General features: G+C 40.9%; 1 protein-coding gene across 8 annotated transcripts in view; it reads left to right on the top strand.

The window, feature by feature from the left end:
* ATXN3 (ataxin 3) overlaps positions 1 to 18,586 on the top strand; it is a 38,789-nt gene that overhangs the window by 14,121 nt on the left and 6,082 nt on the right. For 4 of the 8 annotated variants that reach the window (XM_061611976.1, XM_061611979.1, XM_061611974.1 and 1 more), the window contains exons 3-10: positions 3,464 to 3,508; positions 5,228 to 5,313; positions 5,807 to 5,873; positions 8,514 to 8,601; positions 8,861 to 8,993; positions 9,288 to 9,463; positions 16,172 to 16,295; positions 18,366 to 18,451. In XM_061611976.1, the coding sequence (XP_061467960.1) occupies positions 3,464 to 3,508; positions 5,228 to 5,313; positions 5,807 to 5,873; positions 8,514 to 8,601; positions 8,861 to 8,993; positions 9,288 to 9,463; positions 16,172 to 16,295; positions 18,366 to 18,451 (805 nt within the window). The remainder of the gene's footprint in view (positions 1 to 3,463; positions 3,509 to 5,227; positions 5,314 to 5,806; positions 5,874 to 8,513; positions 8,602 to 8,860; positions 8,994 to 9,287; positions 9,464 to 16,171; positions 16,296 to 18,365; positions 18,452 to 18,586) is intronic. The other 4 variants (XM_061611975.1, XM_061611981.1, XM_061611978.1 and 1 more) reach the window with 3 other exon arrangements.

The following is an 18,586-nucleotide window of genomic DNA, read 5'->3' as shown; positions in this document are numbered from 1 at the left end:
TTCTCTTAATTGCCGATCCTTTGACAAATCTCTTTAACTGTATAGATAAGAAAGTGATAAGCATAGACAGGAGGATGCTTGCCTGTTAGTCCGTTTTTTTAAAAAAGGAAAAAAAAGGGTCACTTATTCAGCTGAGCTGGCTATAAATCCTCGCTCTGTCCGAGCTGCTGGAAGACCTTCTTTCACAGACGATTCTGACGAATTCCAGTCTCCCACAACCACAACAAAGCTGTGTGGGAAATCTCACGTTTCTTCCTTATCCGGAAGAAATTATCCCCAGTCAAAAAAAACCCTTCTGACTGGATTTAAAGCTGAAAAAGTTTCATCCAAGACGGGAGCCCGTCTCAGAGCTGCACAGGCGGAGGGAAAATATCTGTGATAAAGGAAATTCCTATCAGACTTTTATTATATGACTATGACAGCAAGATTATTGGGTGCGTAAAGATGGAAGATGGAACCAATATGGATAATGGAAGAAGAGCGATTTGAAATTACTGGACTTAGTAGACTTGATGAGTTGGATCAATTGACATGTTTATTTAGAAAAAAAATTGATGGACATATATCTCAAAGATTGGAAACTTCTCTTTGACTTTTTGTGGAAGAATGAAATGATATGATGTTAATGAGATTTGAAACCAATTAAGATAACCGCTGGTGATTTTATAATCTATTAAGAGACAGGCTTGTTATTGTCGGTGCGTGCGTATAGATATCGCACAAGTAAGAAATTCTGGTGCCGGATAGATCCAGTAAATAAGCCAGGCCAGGGAAGTATCTTGTAAGAGTCTTTACTGACAAAAAGCATTAAACACAAAACGACTTTCCCCCACACCAGAGCTTCTGCAAGAGCAGCTTGTTATCTACCAGGTTGCCCTTGCCAACCACCTGCTGGCCTTGAGGAACCTGGCAACTCCTCTTGCTCTGTTTAACCCGTTTATTGCAGGTTTCCTTCTTTCACTGAAAACCCTGTCTGTGAGTCTCATAACTTGCTTTACTGAACAACAGTTATATATTATAGATTTATAGCTGAACTACGACAAATCGGAAGTCAATATTTTTATTTTTATTTTTTTTATTGTATTAGTTATTGATTTCTGTTTTTTTTTCTTTTTGTATTGTTTTGGTTTTGAAAATCTGAATAAAAATTAATTGAAAAAAAATTTTTTTTGCTTGCAATGTATAAAAGTATAGCACCCCCATAAGGGGTGTGCTTGTTTTGCGAATTATCGCCTTGCACCTCTTTCTGGCCAGAACGAAATAAAGTTTGTTGGACCCTTAAAAAAAAAAAAAAAAAGGAATTCAAATTCTAAGGTCATCCCAATCTCTTTTATGGTCTCTGTTGTCACACTTTTGCCTGCCAAACTTCACTATGAAATCAGCGTATTATTTATTTATTTTATTTCATTTTTAAACCGCCCATAGCGAATAGCTCTCTGGGCGGTGTACAAAAGATTAAAAATACAGAAATACAAAATATCACAATAAATAAACTGAAACAAAGAGATTTAAAATTGTAACATGAAACACATTAAAATGCCTGGGAGCATAGCCAGGTCTTAACCTGGCGCCGAAAAGATAGAAGCATCGGCGCCAGGCGTACTTCTTTGGGGAGGCTGTTCCACAATTCGGGGGCCACTACAGAAAAGGCCCTAGATCGAGTAACTGTCCTCCGGGCTTCCCGATGGGTTGGTACCCGGAGGAGGGCCTTAGACGCTGAGCGAAGTGACCGGGTCGGTTCATAGCGGGAGAGGCGTTCCACAAGATACTGCGGTCCCACGCCGTGTAAGGCGTAAGGTATTAGCCACTCATTGCTGGATGAGCTTGCAGTCTATGGACTGCAAACTTATTTGTCAGCTACATCTGTTGTTATTTTTATGGGGAAAACAACCTATTTTTTAAAAGTAAGCCTTTATGTCTGTCTATACATATAATAAAAATGTAAGCGTTGCACTGTGCAGTTCGCAGGTCCGTAGAGAGGGTTTCTGCAATGTGCTTCTTTCTGCTTCAGAATATCACCTTATTAGCTGTCTTCACAAAATCAGATGACTTTCCAACTGCAGAAAGAAACCCAGCATCCAAATTTTTCTTGGATGTGCTCCTGCTTTTCCAAAGCCACCAACTGTCTCTTGCACCTTGACCTTGGAAATGACTTTGATGTCCTCCTGTTTCATGCGATAGTGTTACTTTGCTTTATAAAACATGTGAGTTGCAGAACAGTGAAAACTCAAGGCATTCCTGTGCATGTTTGCCTAGGGGTAGGTCCCATCGAATTCAGTGGGCTTACTTGCAAGATTATGTGTGTAGGACTGAAAATCTCAGGAACTGGACCACTGGCTTAGTTGAGCAAGTCAAGAGAAGGTGTCGCTAGACCATCACCTCCTTATTTGAATTTTATTTATTTATTTATTACATTTATTGGTTGTTTTGTAAACTGACTTCTTTCTCTTACCTCAGTGTTTTGTATTTTGATATTTTGAACGTCTGTTGTAAGCCGCTTTGGGCACAGCTCACTGTGGAAAGGCAGCATATAAATAAAATCAACCAACCAGTCAATAGATAGATGGCACTGTGAATTGCAGCGTGAACACTTCTTTCCCCTCTAACCTGTGTGCCACTTGTGCCACCTGCCGCTGCTCACACTGCCCACCTCGGCCTGCAAACAAGTTGCTAGTGGTGGCAGCTTTGGAGACCGGGCAGCCTTGGTGGGGTGGTGACAGATTGGGTAGCAGGCCAGTGTGCAGCCTAGGCGCACTGTGCGGTGGCATAGTTTGTCTGCGATGGCAGCAACCTGGAAGGGTGAGCAGAAGGCTGGTGTGTGCGGCCTGGGTGCACTGTGCAGGGTGGCGATGCGGGACAGCGGTGGAGGAACAGGCAAGCAAGCATGTTGGCCAGGGGAGTGGTGTGTTGAGGGTCCCTGGGAGGTTGGTGGTTTGGAGATTTCAGTTTTCCCAAAATGACAGTTCTCATAAAAGTCCAAGATTCATTTTAAAAACAAACGTTTTCCCTGTGTGCTTTCAAAAAGAAAAAAATATTGTGTCTCTACTTATGTCTTTAGTAAATTTAATATTCAGTCTTACAGATGTGGAAGCTGATACTGATACAAACTCTGTTTTATATTAATTTCAACACTATTGGTATCGGTTATGAAATGTTGTCAGGGTTCATTTATTCAAGTGGTACACCAGTTATTGGTAACAATTGTATTGTATTATAGGAATATAATACAGAACTCAGGAAAGCAGAAATGTGAAAACTTAAGTCTTTAAGAAAAATACTACCAAATTTATTCCCATGGTACCTATTTTAATTTGTGTATAAACCTAGGATGTTTTGTGATTTACTTAAAATGTCTTTTGAAACAAGTAAAGTGCATAATTCATTTCTGCTTTGTTTTTTAAGAAGCCTTTCTATAATGTGAATTAATCACTCTTTTTCCCTTTTCCCATTTGTTGTTGAACAGCAGCCTTCTGTAAACATGGATGACAGCGGCTTTTTCTCTATTCAGGTAAGTATTCTCCTGTAGTCTACATTTTTGAAAAATCAATTATTAAGTTTAAAATTTGAAAATGCAGTGTATTTTAGTGAGAGTTTACAGTATGTGTTCATATTTTAGAGCTGTTCAGGAGACATTTGGTAAAAGAAGGCATCTTGAAATAGATGTTTTACATTCCAAAAATATACAAGCAACAAATCATGTTTATAGATATATATTTGGGACTGCATCCTTGTGGCTGCAATCCTACAGATATTGCTGGTTGCAATCCTACAGATAGTTTTGTCACATTGCATTGATTTTTCAGTGGAATTTAGGCAGTAACAGTTTTGTATAAAGATTTCATTTAAATCAGAAATCTTCAACATACTTGGGGATTGTGGTTCACGTGTATCCGTCTTCCAAAGTGGCAAAAGCTTTAAAGTGATGAATGATACAACTCTACATTGTTTGGCCATGTAAGAGAATTCCCATCAGGTTGGGTCCTTGGTAAACAGACCAGCCAATGGGTCCTCTAAGACCTTGTACTTAAAAATATTTTTATTCAGTTTTTCTGTATGGTGCAGCTAGAAAGTGATAGTTGCAGCTCCACACTTTACAAGATGCACGTATAAAAGTGTTGATATTTACACTGATATTTCCTGAACCAAACATGTGAAATGTGTATTTACACACTGTTGAGGAAACACTTGTCTTATTTTTGCTGTTTTGTGGGTATGTCAGACTGTAAAATGAGCTAAAAACTTAGTAAGAAACTAGGGCCAAGTAAATATTGAGTAAATAACTGGGGCCAAAGTCCCCAGATCTGTATGCATTAATGAGTGTGTGATCTACACTTCACATGTTTGCTACAGAAAACAGCAGTGTATAAGCAGCAAAGCAAATTGGTTGTACTGATGTATATAGCTACCCCATATTTCTTATAGAGATGGAAATCCCTGAAACTGGCAGACTTTCACTTGCAATTTATATTCCCACTTTCCTTTAAATTGTATTGCTCTTCTCCTAAAGGGTGTGCATCTGAGGTGAAGATGAATTGTCTCGCTTATTTCCCAACTTCCCTTTTCCTAAGCAGCTTTAAATTATGTGCCACAAAGTGTGACATTAACCATGTATTCTGAATGAAAAATGTAAGATCAAATGTGTGTGACATTCTTCCAAAATGTGCAGAAAGTACTTGTGGAATTTAGGATTTTTTGGAGGTCTCAGTAGTAATTTTCAATAGTGTATCTCTTGTGTAAATATATCCTGAATGGCTTACATTATTTATTTGTAGCTTAGGGCATATTAGAATAAAGGGACTGTCATCATCTTGTGTTAAAAATTTTTGGTCATACAGCTGAGTGAATTAGGCAAATAGTCTTTAAATAGCTTGCCAATATACAATTCAGGCATTTAGCATCAGTGAAGTGCAAAATGAAGTGACAGTTGTATAGCTGCTTATAACACCAATTCAGGAGTTGTATGCACTTTTTGAGAATATCTTGGTCAAATTGTGTATTTGTTATTCATTCTTAAATGTGTTTTGTGGTCTGCTGAATGTAGATTCATGAAGGTTGACTTTTGAATTTTCTCAGCCCAGTGGTTTCGTTTTAATGAAACTTACAATTTTTTTTCCAGTCCCAGCTTTGTGAAAACAATATATTTGTTTTTATAGTGGCTAAAATGGTTGCATTGCTTAAACTTTATAACTGACTGGTTTGTCTCATGAAAAGTGCTGTTTTTTGACAGGTTATAAGCAATGCCTTGAAAGTTTGGGGTTTAGAACTAATCCTCTTCAACAGCCCAGAGTATCAGAGGCTCGGGATCGACCCTATGTAAGAATTTCTTTTTAGCTCCCTGCTTCCATTATAAAAAAATGCAAGAAAAAGAAACCCTATCATTTCCCTCAACGTTCCTTTTGAAAATTAGTATCTCAAGTTCTGGTTTTATCCCCTCAGCATTTACTTTTTCATATTATTGAGGCCTTACATGTCCATTTGTCCTCTGAGCCTTCATGACATCTCAGTATCTGTGGCATCACAGAATGCTGACTTTGAATGGTACGTGGCATCATATCTGCTTTATGACATCACAATGTGTGTCTATTAATATTTATGCTTTGTATATACAAATATCTTATCAAAAGAATGCTAACTAAATACTCTGAACCCTCAAAAATATTAAATGACCAAATATCTGTATTTCAATGTAGCTGAATTTATTAAAAAGTTTTAAAATACAAGAATTGTGGCACTAGTGATAGCAAACCACTTAAATGTGAGCTGTAGTATTTAATTCTCTGTATACGTTGTGTTTTTCTTCTTTCAGAAATGAAAGATCTTTTATTTGTAACTATAAAGAACATTGGTTTACAGTTCGAAAATTAGGAAAACAGGTGACATTCCCTTTTTTTCTTGTTTAAAAATTGACGTCAAGCTTGGGTATCAGAAGTATATTGCTTTTGGGGCCAGTTATTATATTATGTATTTGAAAGCCTAAAATAATAGTAGAATAACATTCACAGCTGTTTACTTGCATCACAAAGCAGCCATGTAGTCTGATAAATGTGTATAGGGAAGGAAGCATGCCACCTGTGAATGTGTACCCTGACAACTTTCTAGCCTTTGGACCACTGTCCTATAAGTCTCCTTTCAAAACAACAGTGTGACATTTAGCCCACCTACACTTGGGAGGTGTGGGGAGGTAATCATATTACTGATTTTTTTAAAAAAGAAAATGAGAATAGAAGAACATTTCAGTGTTCAGGAGGGACTGTACACCATGTAAATGAAATGAGAGTGAGACTTTAAAAAATAAACACTTAAAAAAATATTTTATCCTGCTGGGAGATGGGGTAGCTTTTCAAGTATTTTAAACTTGTCGCTTTAAAATGAAAAGATGAAAGTATTTAAGATAAAATTGACAGTGAAGAGATGCTGGTCATCCTCAGTGTTACAGGCTATATTAAATTAATGCTTCTTGCCACTTCTGCAACTACATTTTAGGAGGCAGTTACAGCCATAATAGATTCTCTAGTAGAAGAATGGCATTTTTTTCAAGTACAAATTATTGCAGCTTTTGTGTTCATGAAATAGAATATTTCTGCAACGGAAGCATGAGACATCTGGACTCCCTTCAATAAATGGATACACTGCACATTTCTTTATATCTGTATCCTGCTTTTGATAAAATTGTTTCCCATCAATTAAAAATTCAACACTTTTCTGGTGGCAGGCACTGTACATAAATAAAAATGAGGTGCAGACCCTGTCCTCAGTTTTCCAAACTAAAAAGACACGATAGACAATAAGGAAGGAGATCAGTTTGCCAGTGCCAAAACACAGTGTTGGTGATGCTAAAAATAAATATCTGGAATGTTTTTTAGTCACCTCTCACCATCTCCCACACTAGCTGCTTGATGGGGATTGTACTGTTGAGTTCTTCTGAGGTCTAGCTGAACAGCTAAATCATGCTATGTAGCATGAGCTATTTGGTTGACATAACCAAAACATGAGCTGTTACAGTGGACTAAATGAGATGGAGGGGACTATGTGTACTGCACTGACATAAATGTCATTGCAGGAAATACTGCAAAGACTGAGGCACGTGAACCTAACTCAAAGAGTTGTGGAGATTTGGAAACATAAATTCATGTTCTATATCACTTCAGTCGAGGGATGTCCAGGATGGTTGTTGAATAGATGGGACATTCCAGGCTGAAAAATTAGTGCTGACAATGAAATTTAATGTTAAAGTAACTGCTGCTTATGGATTTCATTATATCTTGGAAATATGTAAATCCTACTACTTTCCAAGATAGATTTCTAAACAAACATTATGATTGCAGCTGTTTTGTGACTAATATCAAGCTTTTGCTGGCTTTTTTACATTCTAAATTTAAGAAATTATGTATAATGACCAGGGCAGTGTTAGGCTCTATAAATAGCAATTCCAATAATAAATCTACTTTTCTGACATTCCTCTAAGCCAAAATATTTGAATAAATGCAAAGAGGACTTATCACCAAGATTACATGTTGATGGGGTGCTTTAGAAGTGAAACAAAACCATGATTTGATGTTAAGAGAAGGAGCAGGCATGAGCCTTAGGCTCACATACTTCCTCCTTGATTGTATGTCAAGATTAGCACTATCCAATTCTGATTTGTGACATATCTAATGATTTGGTTACTAATTGCTAGTGGTTTGGTGGGTTCAAATGAAATGGCAAACCATGGCTGAAAGTTTCTGATCTCTGTGTGAGGGGGGTAGAATGTGCAAGCTCAAGGCTTATATCTGTTCATTCTTGCAATTCAAAACCATGTTTTGGAATTAAGGCTGCAATCGAATACATGTCTACTTAGAAGTAAGCTCCATTGGGTTCAGTGGGACTTACTCCCAGGTAAGTGTGTATTGGATTGCAGCCTAAATCCAAATATCCCCAAAATCTATTCAGTAAAGCTGACATCTCAGTGATACTAAAGCATTGCAGCTGATTTCTCTGTGGGTTGTCTAGTGAGTACATTAGCGTCCTGACCTAAAGAATTACAAATGTTGTTAGAGAGAAGCAGCCAGAGTTTTTGTATGTGGAACAGTTGCTCATCTTTAAAATAGCTTGTCGGTCTGGCAGTAGAAATTTCTGCACCAGAAACAGCAACATGCACGGTTCTCTCCCCTACATGACTTGGTCCTTACTCCAAGGCTGGATTTTTTTCCCTAAATGCTAATGCTCTCACTGCAACTTGCCCATAGACTTTGGAGATGACCTTGGAGACCAGGTGAGAAGGTACTTGCAAGCAAGGGATTAGATCTATACTTTTGAGTTTCTCTATTAGGCTATAGTAGCAACCCCCGTTGCAGATATTTCAGGTGCTTCAGACAGTAAGCAATACACACCGTTCATTCGTGTTTGAAAGTTATGTGTACCGCACATAGCAATTTCATATAGAACAGCTAGGTGTTTTGCCGTGTACAAAAATAGACTGACTAAATAACGTGTTAACTACCTTTATTTGAAATCTGTTTTTAAAATTACAGTGGTTCAACTTGAATTCTCTCTTGACGGGTCCAGAACTAATATCTGATACTTATCTTGCACTTTTCCTGGCCCAGTTACAACAGGAAGGTAATGCGAACTTTGAAATATTGAACCCTGTTATTTGAAAGCAAGAGTAAAATTCAAAGGCCAACCAATAAGTTCATGCAAGAAGTCTGTCTTCCTCGGTTTTATGAAGGAAACAAAATCCTCTAAGAAGATGGAATGCATAATACTGGGGAATGACAGTTTTCTTTTCTTCCCTATTACCCCCACCTGCTTTTCTTTGTAGTATTTTTGATAAGTTATAGTGTCTCATATTTTGGCTACTTACTTTTATTTCCTTCAGGCTATTCAATTTTTGTGGTAAAGGGTGACCTTCCAGATTGTGAAGCTGATCAGTTACTGCAAATGATTCGGGTACAGCAGATGCAGCGACCAAAATTGATTGGGGAAGAGACACTGCAATCAAGAGATCAGAGGTAAGGTAAATAAAAACTTGTATTTTAATAAGTGTTGAGTGTTGATTGTGAGTACTGTTGAATCCTGAAGGTAGCACCATCAGCTACCTCAAATTCTTCATGTTGTTTGTACTCTTACTACTCCTGTATGTGCTATGAAAATCTTAATTTAAATTTTAAAATATCAATTAATTTGAATATTTTTAAAAAGGCAATGCTTAAAAGTTTTTTCCCATTGCTTTGAAAATATGGTAAAACTTAAAAACAATTGACATTAAAGTGAAAATATCCTTTTTACCTTTGTAATTTTTCCAGGGTGCAAAAAACAGAGCCCGAACAAACTGTAGATGTTAACCACCCCTTCGATGGTACAGGCATGTTAGATGAAGATGAAGAAAATTTCCAAAAAGCACTTGCTCTCAGCAGACAGGAAATTGATATGGAGGATGAAGAAGCAGATCTCCGTAGGGCCATTCAACTTAGTATGCAAGGTAAAATGCTCTTTTAAAAATGTAATTTAGTCCTATTGTTATGCTTATTATTCAGACTTTTGGACAGGGTAAGGCATGCAAATACATTGCCATCTTGTCTTTCTGGATTACTGACTGTTCATATATGAGTGTGGTTCATCTGGTTGTATTTATTAGATTCCTGACAACCTTCACTTTTCTTTTAAAATTTCATTCTTCTGGATTGTCCACTGTAGACTAATTCCTTCTGGTCCCTGAATGTAACCTTTGATTGAGGGGACTGTTCTTGCATGCCAGCACAAAGGGTATATTATGAAGTATAATAATTTCACACCCGTGCATGTGGCAGATCTACACAGCCCCTTCCGGTGTTGCTGTTTGGGCACTATAGTACACAAGCAGAATCATGGAACTATTAAGGAAAAAGACACACGGGATATTCCTAAACTCACAGTGAGAAACCAGCTATCCAGCATATATAATCCATGTTGGGCCTTCATTCCTCTTATTACTTACTTAAACAAACTTATAGACCGCTTCATAGTATAAAGCCATCAAAGTGGTGTACAAGATAAAAATGAGTAAAACACACAAATACAAGCTCTAAAAGCAATAAAGCCATATTTACACATTCTAATAACAATAAAACAGTTTCTGCAGATACACAGTTGATATTCCATAAATGACTGGGTTACACCTCGGGAAGCCACCATAAACAAAAATGTCTTCAGTAGGCGCCTACCGTTGTGGAGTGGCAAGGGAACGGCATGACCCAACGCACTGTATGTGTGCTGTGGGTATTGAATGCACTGAAGCAGTAATTTCATCATCTGAAATAAGAACTATGTGAATAGTTTGGGTTTTTGGGGGGGGGGCGGGGGGTTGTTTTAAGGTTGGGTGCCTGCCTGAGTGGTGGAAGCCTACATTGGCGTGGAAGACACGGAGAGCGGTCTATTTGAGGAGGAGGTCGATATAATATCTTGACCTCAATAAGGAGAAGGAGCCACTCAGCAGCAAGATAGAACTGCAGCCAGCTAGACGGACTTAACTAGGGGTAGGGAGGCCTGCCTGGGCGACAGGCGCGGAGGGGGTTATGTGCAAGGTGGAGAGGGCTATGGTGGGGAGGGTGGGGGGCCACGATATTAAGAGGCTAGGCGGCAGACGCTGGAAAGGTGTAGGTGGCAGGCCATGCCAATTTAGGGGAACGAGGGATAGATGCATTATATCCATCCCCTGTTCCGGGCCTGCTCACAGCCAGAAGAAAGCTGGGGGATGTACAACTCCATCCGACCTTCGACTGCTGCTGTGTAATGCCAGGTCTGTGGTTCAGAAGACATCACTCATCCACAGTATGATTGTGGATGAGAATGCAGACCTGTTGTGCATCACGGAAACTTGGCTGGACGAGGCCTCAGCCCCGGTGCTTGGGGCCATGTGTCCGGCCGGGTTCCAGTACGCGCAGCAGCCGAGGGTTGGTAGGTGGGGAGGGGGTGTGGCAATTATTTATCGGGAGTCTTTGATTTTTACCAGACCTCCTCTCCACGAGACCGCGTTTGTTGACTGCATGTACTGGAGGTTGGGCCCAAAGGGCAGTTTAGGAATTCTGCTTGTGTACCGCCCACCCCGCTGCACAGCAGACTCCCTGACCGAGGTGCTTGAGGTTGTCGTGGATGTGCGGGCTCTGTCCCCTAACCTAGTGGTTTTGGGGGATTTTAACCTGCACGCTGAGGCAGCTCTCACAGGAGCTCCTCGGGATTTCTTGGAAACCATGACTTCCTGGGAACTGCACCTTAGTAATACGGGGCCCACCCATGTAGCCGGTCATGCTCTTGACCTTGTGGTTGTCTCGGGAGGGGATGGAAGTGCTCTGAAAATAGGGGCTGTTGTTGTTAACCCCGTGTCATGGTCAGATCACTATCTGGTAAATATAGATCTCTCATTGCCGCACACCCTCCGCAGGGGACAGGGACCTATTAGAATGGTCCGTCCCAGGCGCCTGATGGAGCCTAAGGGATTCCTGAATGCACTGGGGAATTTGGAGTTGTCTGAGGGTCGCCCGGTCGAAACCCTGGTGATGGAGTGGAATAGGGAGATTACCGGGGCAATTGACCGGGTGGCTCCGAAACGTCCTCTCCCCCTGAATAGAACTCAGACTGCACCCTGGTATACTCCACGGTTGCGGGGTCTGAGACAGGAGGTGAGACGACTAGAGCGCCGGTGGCGGAAATCGCACTCTGAAGACGATCGGACACTGGTTAGAGCAGCAATTGCAGCCTACCAAGTGGCAACGAAGGCAGCAAAGAGGGATTTCTTTGCTGCCTCTATTGCATCCGCAGAGTGTTGTCCCAGGAGGTTGTTCCAAGTGGTCCGAAGCCTGGTCGGTCCAGTTGTGCAGGAACCCATGGAACTTTCTAAAGCCTCCTGTGACATATTTGCTAAACACTTTGCTGATAAAATTGAGCGCCTAAAGAGTGCGATTCCGTATGCCGTGGATACAGGAAGTGTGCCAGAGTCGGCCAGTTGCATTCCGGTCTGGTGGGATCGGTTTCAGCCTCTTCCCTCTGAGGAAGTGGACAAGGTGCTCTCTACTGTGAAGCCAACCACTTGCTTGTTTGATCCTTGCCCGACATGGCTCATTTTGGGCTGTAAAGAGAAACTGAGCGAAGGGATCAAGGCAGTGGTGAATGCTTCTTTAGAAGAAGGTGTGGTGCCATTAGCCCTCAAGGAGGCAGTAATAAAGCCCATTCTGAAAAAGTCCTCCTTGGATCCCCAAGATTTAAACAACTTTCGCCCAGTTTCTAATCTTCCATTCTTGGGCAAGGTCATCGAGCGAGTGGTGGCCGAACAGTTAAAGACACACTTGGATGAAGCAGCTTATCTGGATCCATTCCAGTCTGGCTTCAGGACTGGTCATGGAACTGAAACAGCTTTGGTCGCTATGGTGGATGATTTAAGGAGGGCTTTGGATAAAGGAGAACATGCATTCCTCATCCTCCTGGATCTCTCAGCGGCTTTTGATACCGTCGACCACGGTATCCTTTTAGATCGTCTGGAGAGAATGGGAATAGGGGGCACTGTTCTACGGTGGTTCCGTTCCTATCTCTCAGACAGACATCAACGGGTGGCATTGGGGGATAAGGTCTCGGACCCTTGGCCTCTCAATTGTGGTGTGCCACAAGGTTCTATCCTTGCCCCCATGCTATTCAACATCTATGTAAAGCCGCTGGGAGCCATCATCAGGAGATTTGGGCTGCGGTGCCACCAATATGCGGATGACACTCAGCTCTACCTCTCGTTTAAGTCCTCGCCAGAGTTGGCCCTTGGAGACCATTTCCAAGTGCCTGGAGTCAGTAAGTGAATGGATGGGAGGAAATAGGCTGAAGCTAAACCCTGACAAGACCGAGGTACTGCTCGTGGGAGACAGGAAAAGATTAGGAGCTTTAGACCTGGTGCTCAGTGGGGTAAAACTGCCCCTGAAGGACCAGGTCCGCAGCCTCGGGGTCATCCTTGATTCCCAGCTGTCCATGGAGGCTCAGGTTTTGGCAGTGAGCCGGGCAGCTTGGTTTCAATTACATCTAATACAGAGGCTGCGACCCTATCTGCCTGTCCATCTTCTCCTACGGGTAGTACATGCCCTGGTCTCCTCTCGCTTAAACTACTGTAATGCGCTCTACGTTGGGTTACCCTTGAAAACGGTCCGGAAACTGCAGCTGGTACAGAATGCGGCGGCACGTTTGATTACGAACAGCCGTCGCCGCGATCACATCACTCCGGTGTTACAAGATCTACACTGGTTACCAGTTGTTTACCGGGCCCAATTCAAGGTGTTGGTACTAACCTTTAAAGCCCTATACAGTCTCGGCCCAGCTTATCTGAAGGAACGCCTCCAGCATCAACAAATATGCCGCCTGACTAGATCAGCCACTCAAGACCTTCTCTCGGTCCCACCAGTCAAAACAGCTAGACTGGTGCGGACCAGAGAGAGGGCATTTTCAATCGTGGCCCCCACCCTCTAGAACTCTCTCCCTTATGATCTTCGCCATGCCCACTCCCTGCCAAGTTTTCGCCAAGCCTTGAAAACCTGGCTATTCAGGCAGGCCTACAAGATCCCTGGGGTAGCCTAATTTTATTGGTTTTAGCTATGGGTGGGTTTGGTTTCGTTTATATTGTAGTTCTTGGGTTTTTATGTAGTTTGTATGTTGTATTTTACTTGATCTTGTACGCCGCCTAGAGTGGCCGCTTGTGCGGCCAGATAGGTGGCCTAGAAATAAAATTATTATTATTAAGTGTGTGGCTATTTGCCTGAAAGAGAATCTTCAGTGGGATCTAATTTTTGAGCTGTTTTATCCCTCCCTCCACAATCTCTGTCATCTAGAGCTGATTACACTTAACTTATTTATTTCCATTTATAGCCCACTTACTATCCAAAGATCTTGAAGCAGTTTACAATAAAAATACATAAATACAATAATAACCTTGTCAAATGAGTTACATAAAAATGGAGAACAAATGCATAAACAATATCTATATACATACAGTATAAAGTCAGAGAGCGTTACAAGGCATCATGATGTAAAATCCCAACCAACATAACACACATTCATTCAACCATCTCACTCTTCATTCATTCCACACAACCACTACAATAATTCATGTCCTCTTACACCATCTATATCAACCAACCACTCATACATGAATCTCTTGCACTCAATATTACAACCAACATATAAAGGATTGCTGCTATACATGAACATATAAGATACTCTGCCCATCACTGAAGCACTAATGGAGCCATGCCCCACATCCATTGGACCATCTAATACTCCTCTCCCATCTCATGTGAGAGGGGCCCAGTTTTATACCAAAGCAGGCTCTCAACCTGGAAGTACAAAACTACTTCATCCACACACTCCCACTACAACCTCAGTTAATGAATGAATGAATGAATCTTTATTTTTACCCCGCCCTTTTTCCAAAACTGGAACTCAGGGCGGCTTACAAATAAAAACTACTCATAAGTAAAAAAACATACAAAAATATACAATTGAAATAGAATTAAACTATTCGTAACATTAAAATCATGAAACATACACTTAAGATACTAAGACAATTTAAAACATTAAGAATAGGACCATAGAACAATACAACAGACCTTATGAGGCCCTGTCTTAAACATCTTCTAGTCCAAAAGCCTGTTGGAATAAAAAAGTCTTTGCCTGCCGACGGAACGATAGCAAGGAAGGGGCCATTCGTGCTTCCCTAGGAAGAAAGTTCCAGAACCTGGGGGCAGCCACCGAGAAGGCCCTATCTCGTGTCCCCACCAATCGGGCTTGCGAAGGTGTTGGGGCTGAGAGATGGGCCTCTCCTGAAGATCTCAGGGCCCGGGCAGGCTCATATGGGGAGTTAATGATACTTAACCAGTCAGCACTGGCATCATTTTCTTCTACCACTGGTAGGTTGGCCTGCACTGTTTCATGCTCCATTAATACCATTTGGTGAACATCTTGTGCCTTGGCTGAGAGCCACGGGACGAGAGCCCTTTTGCCCTCACCCTTCGGCTTGTGCCAAAGGCTCACACCCTTGTCGGGCTCAAACATAAGTACTATACCTGGGGAGGCAAAAAACACAGTCTTCAAACAAGGAGCCCAGTTGCACTTCCTTCCATCCAAGCACACAACAGCTCCACCTTCCAGAAGCTCTTGTTGGGTACAAACATATGTACTATACTTGGGGAGGCAAAAAACACAGAACATGTTGAATCAAGTTTATAAGTTTAGCTATCCTGCTATCCATGCTGTTATAACATATAGTTTAGACTAATACATGAGACTGCCCTTGAAGACACTTTGAAAATATACAGCAACAATTACTTACTGGAACATACCAGCCTTTATTATTATTTATTATAACCCACCCTTTCTGAAGGGAGCCCTGGGCGAATAACAGACTTCATACAAACAATTAAAACAGCACTCTAATATACCAAAAGATAGCAATACTTGTACAGGCGGGCCCTGCTTTACAGTGTTTTGCCTTTCGGTGTTGCGCTTGTTCCGCTTTTACAGTGGGTTTTTTCGTCGCGTGTCATTTTTGCGTGACGCTCACCATTATTTTCAATGGTTTCCACTTTTCGGTGGCAGTCCGGAACAGAACCTGCCGTATAAGTGGGGCCCGCCTGTAATGTAAAACTTATTTTCCAAAAGCCTGTTATACCTATGTTATAAGAATTGGCTCCCAGTGTGTTTCTGAGCACAATTCATGGTATTCATTTTTGACCTTTTAAGTGCTAAACCTGTGGCCTGGGTATTGGAAGGACCACCTTTTCCGATAGGAAATGTGACTGAAATTTAAGATCTCCTTCAAAAAATCGTTTGGGTGCCTCTGCCTTCACATATTAGGTGGGTGATTACTTGGAGATGATATTTTCAGTAGTGGTGCCCTGATTTGGAATGTCCTCTTGAGACAGGTCCATCTTGCACCAGCTTTTTTTTATCACTTTAGCAACAGGTAAAGGCTTCCTCTAAGGTTTTCAATGGATGATTGGTGGCTGCTGCTTTTTTCTCTGATTTTAATACTGTTCCTTGTTTTTGTGTGTGTGTTTTATTATTTTAGGAGGAATTTGCATTATAACCCACTTTAGAAATTTTAATGGAATAGTGGTAAACAGAAATGCTCCTAAATTTAATCCAGCCTGTTCAGTAATGGTATATGCACATGTTTTAATTTTAGGAGGCCTTAGAAGTGGTTTCTCAGATTCTTGCACACAAAATGTTCCACATTCATCTGCAACAAGCCACTCTGAATCTCTTACATCAGAAGAGCTGCGACAAAGAAGACAGGCCTATTTTGAAAAGTAATGTAGACTCTCCAAAGTGGGATTTGTGCGTAGCCAGTTCTAGAAGCTTTTATTAATTGGTCTTCACGTTAACTAACACCAGTGTTTAACTGATATCTTTAACTCCCTCATCTCAGCCCCACCACATTTGATTGATTTAAGATCAGTTGATTTACACAAGACTTATTTCCATAATTCTCGATTTTAAGTGGTTGTCTAGTAAATGCCTCCTCAATTCTGCAGGTGTCTTGATTTCCTTTGTAAAAATTTCCAGAGAGGTACCGGTGTTAGTCTGTTGCAGTAAAAAAACAAATAAAAACAGAGGCTTGCTTTTGATTCCTTTGGTATCTTCATAGTGTGATAGGATTAGGTATCATGCTGCCTACTGATAGAAGGAATTCCTTAGCCCTACATGACTTTTAACATACTCATTAGTCAGCTATCTATAGATCATAATTACTTTTTGAAGTACAAGAAGATATGCGATGGCCAACATTGATCACAGAAGTTTTTTTGTTCAGAGTAAATGGTAGATTATATACTAGGGGTGTGGATTGAATGAATCCTGAGAAGAAGTGGGGTACCTCAGACTTTTTACTTGACAGAGGTAAAGCAGGCTTTGTATGAGGTGGCACGAGGTTGATGTGGGGACCCATGAATTGCCTTGTGGTACCTTGGCAATCTCAGAAGGAACAAGCTTGCCAGCAAATTTCATTCATTTCTGCCCAAAAAGTTTTTTAAATTACACATTTTAAACTTCAGAGGTGCCTAGCATAAAGACCCTGGAACTGTTTGCCTGTATTTTGGCAGGACTTCCATTCTGGAGGAGCATGTATGCCTATGAATTTTATCCAGTTCTGTCAAGGGGTGAGGGTGGGAACTATAGCCATTTTCTGTTTTCCCAATGCTGAAGGGAAAGGGAAAACAAATGAAGCAGATTTGGATGGACCCCTAGCTAAATCAAGCAACCTATGAAGCACCTCAGACCAAGGCAGGCTGTTCTGAACCAAATCTTGTACTTAGTACAGAACATTATTTACTCAGACACAGAATGTAGAAATCTCTTCTGTATTGCCACTTTTATTTGTTTCACTTTTCTTGGCAAACTTCATATCCTTTTATTCAAGTAAATGGCACTAAACTATTTTCAGTTGAGAATGCCTTGCCTACCTGCTTCTCACATATAACATCAGGTGTAGTACAGGTAAAGCTGCAAAGGAACAATTGGGAGACCTAGAATGTGCTCCTGATAGTTTCTGTGCAAGCAAGGCTTTTATTCAGCATCTTTTCAATTTGGTTCCAAATGTACTCACCCAGCACCATAGCCCCCCAGCAGGGTCCCCCAGCCATTGAGAGGGACTTTTCAGGTGACAGCCAGGAGAAAGAGAGCGCAGGAAAGTCACTTGTCATTCATCCTCTTCTGTGGGGTTTTCTCTAGATCCAACCCATTGAACGTATTCCATATTATGTCAGGGTAGGTTTTTCTGACTTGTGTAATATTTTAGAACTGGGTAGATATTTAATTTTAAAAAACATGTATATAATTAACTACTGAAAAATGCATTGCTATAGCTTGCCGCTCTGTTATGTCACAGCTTTGCAATTTTTACAAAAATATTCCTTCATTACCAAAGACGAAAAATGAAGCAGACGAAGGGTTTGTATCCAGTTTTGCACAAGCAGAATTCCACTCGTGAAACAGGACTTCTCCTTCCTATCCTATGCACCCTCAAAATCTGCTGTAGAGGATTGGGAGATCTTCCGGAACAGATTTTGGGGTGAACAGGTGGTTGCAAGGGAAGACAGGAGGGAAAGTCCTGTTGCACAAGCAGAAGTCTGCATGAGTGGAAGTTTGTTCTGCTCATGCAACAACAGCAGCATTGAATACAATCCTAAAGCCAGGAAAAAAGCAATAAGCAATGGGGGTAAGTAGGTATTTCTAACATGCCAAGGGCAGATCTTACTGTAAATATTATTTAAACTGGTATGTATCTTTACTCTTACTTTAAAACATTGTATAACTTATTTAATGAATCTTAAAACTGCATATTCAGATTCCCTTTTTAAAACTGTTATTGCCTGTTCTAGACAGCAACAGTTGCATCAGCAAGTTCAGAACCCAGAATTCCACGAAGCACCAGTTACAAGTTCAAATGCACTGGTCACTGATCCAGGTATTACTTTTCTCCTGCCGTACTGTCATATATACAGAGGGTTGTATGCAGTGTAGCACTAAGGCAAATGTTCCATCAGCATTTCTCCTTTTGCAACGAAATGTTCTCTTCTCCTGCATGCCTCTTAAATCTGTT

The sequence above is a fragment of the Rhineura floridana genome, chromosome 2 (assembly GCF_030035675.1).
Source record: "Rhineura floridana isolate rRhiFlo1 chromosome 2, rRhiFlo1.hap2, whole genome shotgun sequence".
NCBI lineage: Eukaryota > Metazoa > Chordata > Lepidosauria > Squamata > Rhineuridae > Rhineura > Rhineura floridana.
The sequence above is the reverse complement of the archived record's forward strand: the minus strand, read 5'-3'. Positions and strand labels throughout refer to the sequence as shown.